At 56.8% G+C, this 1,469-nt stretch overlaps 1 protein-coding gene across 1 annotated transcript in view; it reads right to left on the bottom strand.

The window, feature by feature from the left end:
* LOC104411520 (calcium-dependent phospholipase A2-like) overlaps nt 1-236 on the bottom strand; it is an 834-nt gene extending 598 nt beyond the window's left edge. Inside the window, exon 1 of the mRNA XM_010021959.1 lies at nt 197-236. Coding sequence (XP_010020261.1) covers nt 197-236 — 40 coding nt within the window. The remainder of the gene's footprint in view (nt 1-196) is intronic.
* Between the last annotated feature and the right edge of the window lie 1,233 nt (nt 237-1,469).

Below are 1,469 nucleotides of genomic sequence, written 5' to 3'. Positions count from 1 at the left end.
CCCCCAACAGCATCTCCAGCCACCAGATTGGTACCGGGCTGGTGATGTTTTAAGGACTAGTACGTGCTGCAGAGGACTCAGTGCAGGAGGGTTGTTGCATGGTTGGTGATGGGAAAAGGTCAGGAAATCACCAGCCTGGTCCTAATTTCCATGACTAAACAGCACGGAGAACCGTGGTGCGAGGGAGGACACTTACCCCATGCAGCCAGCACAGCGAAGGCGAGGAGCGAGTTCATCTTTCTGACAGCCCTGAGAGAGGAAACCAAACCATTTCCCTGAGCTATCGGCCACTTTCCTTTGTCCTTCCCCCTCACCCGGGGGCAGAGATGCTCTCCCGCCTCTGGGGGTGAGGGGAGATGAGGAGGCGAGGCTGTGCAGGGGATGGGAAGTGATGGGAATTGGCTGGTGGAGGAGTGGGAAAAGCAAACTGAAGGGAAAGGAAGAAAAGGAGGAATGATGGGGCCTGGAGGGCTGCACCCCGCTGCTCTGCCTCTGGGCTGGCGTCTCGGGGAGCTTCTCCTCTTCTTCTGCTTTCCCGGCACGGACCTCGCTCCCTGCTTGCCCTGGTTGGAGCAGGGAAGGGAGGAGCAGCGTTCCCGCATCCCTGCTTACCTGGGGAAGCCGCTGCTCGCTTTCGGGGCCCCGCAGCTGCCCGGCTTTGCTTTATATAGTTCACTCCCTGCTGCCAGGTGCTTGTTCTACCCAAATCTTGCTGACTGGACTCTTCTGCAAAGGAGAAGGCACCATCCTTCCCCTTTACAGGAATCCCCCAGCACCCTGGCTGTGTTCACGGGGCTGGTGCTGGGCAGGATGAGCTGTCAGGGCAGCAGCATCTCGAGCCCAAGGGGGAAGCCAACGCTCTATGTCCCAGGCCAGAGGGGCCCGAGGGCCTTTTTCTCTGCCCTTCCCAGCACCACGGTGCTGTATCAGGGTGGGAAAGTGTATGGGCTACAAGGAAAGCAGCTCCACATGTGCCTTTCCCAGAGCCATGGGTTCTGCAGCCTCTGGGTGATTGAATGTTCACCCACAGTGTGAGGGGAATGAATCAAAATCTATGTTTTCTGATGAGCTTTTTGCAGCTTCCCTCTATTTCTCTTTCTGGTTTTACACTTCCCATCGCAGCTCCTACACAGAGCTCATTCCCTATGGAGAATCCCTATGGAGAAACCAGCCACCAATTGAACTGCATCAGCATCTGCCTTGGGGTGGATGGGGCTTTGAAATCATCCCTCCTCTGTGGGTTCTTCAGCCTTCCTGTTGGCCATGGGAGGATCCCAAACCATCTCCCACGTTTCCCCACCTCCATTATTCCTGTAATAACACCTTTTGGCCGTATCCCACCTGCCCCTTAAAGCACCCTTTTGGTTTAGCTCCGGGATGAGCTGCCGGGAAGGGCTGTTGGGAGAAGCCCAAACTCCCCCCTGCCACCAGGGCTCAGCGGTGGGGGATTGTTGTTGCCAACCCCTGTG

This window comes from Nestor notabilis, unplaced genomic scaffold (genome assembly GCF_000696875.1).
Source record: "Nestor notabilis isolate BGI_N333 unplaced genomic scaffold, ASM69687v1 scaffold19119, whole genome shotgun sequence".
NCBI classification, from domain to species: domain Eukaryota; kingdom Metazoa; phylum Chordata; class Aves; order Psittaciformes; family Psittacidae; genus Nestor; species Nestor notabilis.
Note: the sequence above shows the minus strand (reverse complement) of the source record. Positions and strands in the feature narration are given on the sequence as shown.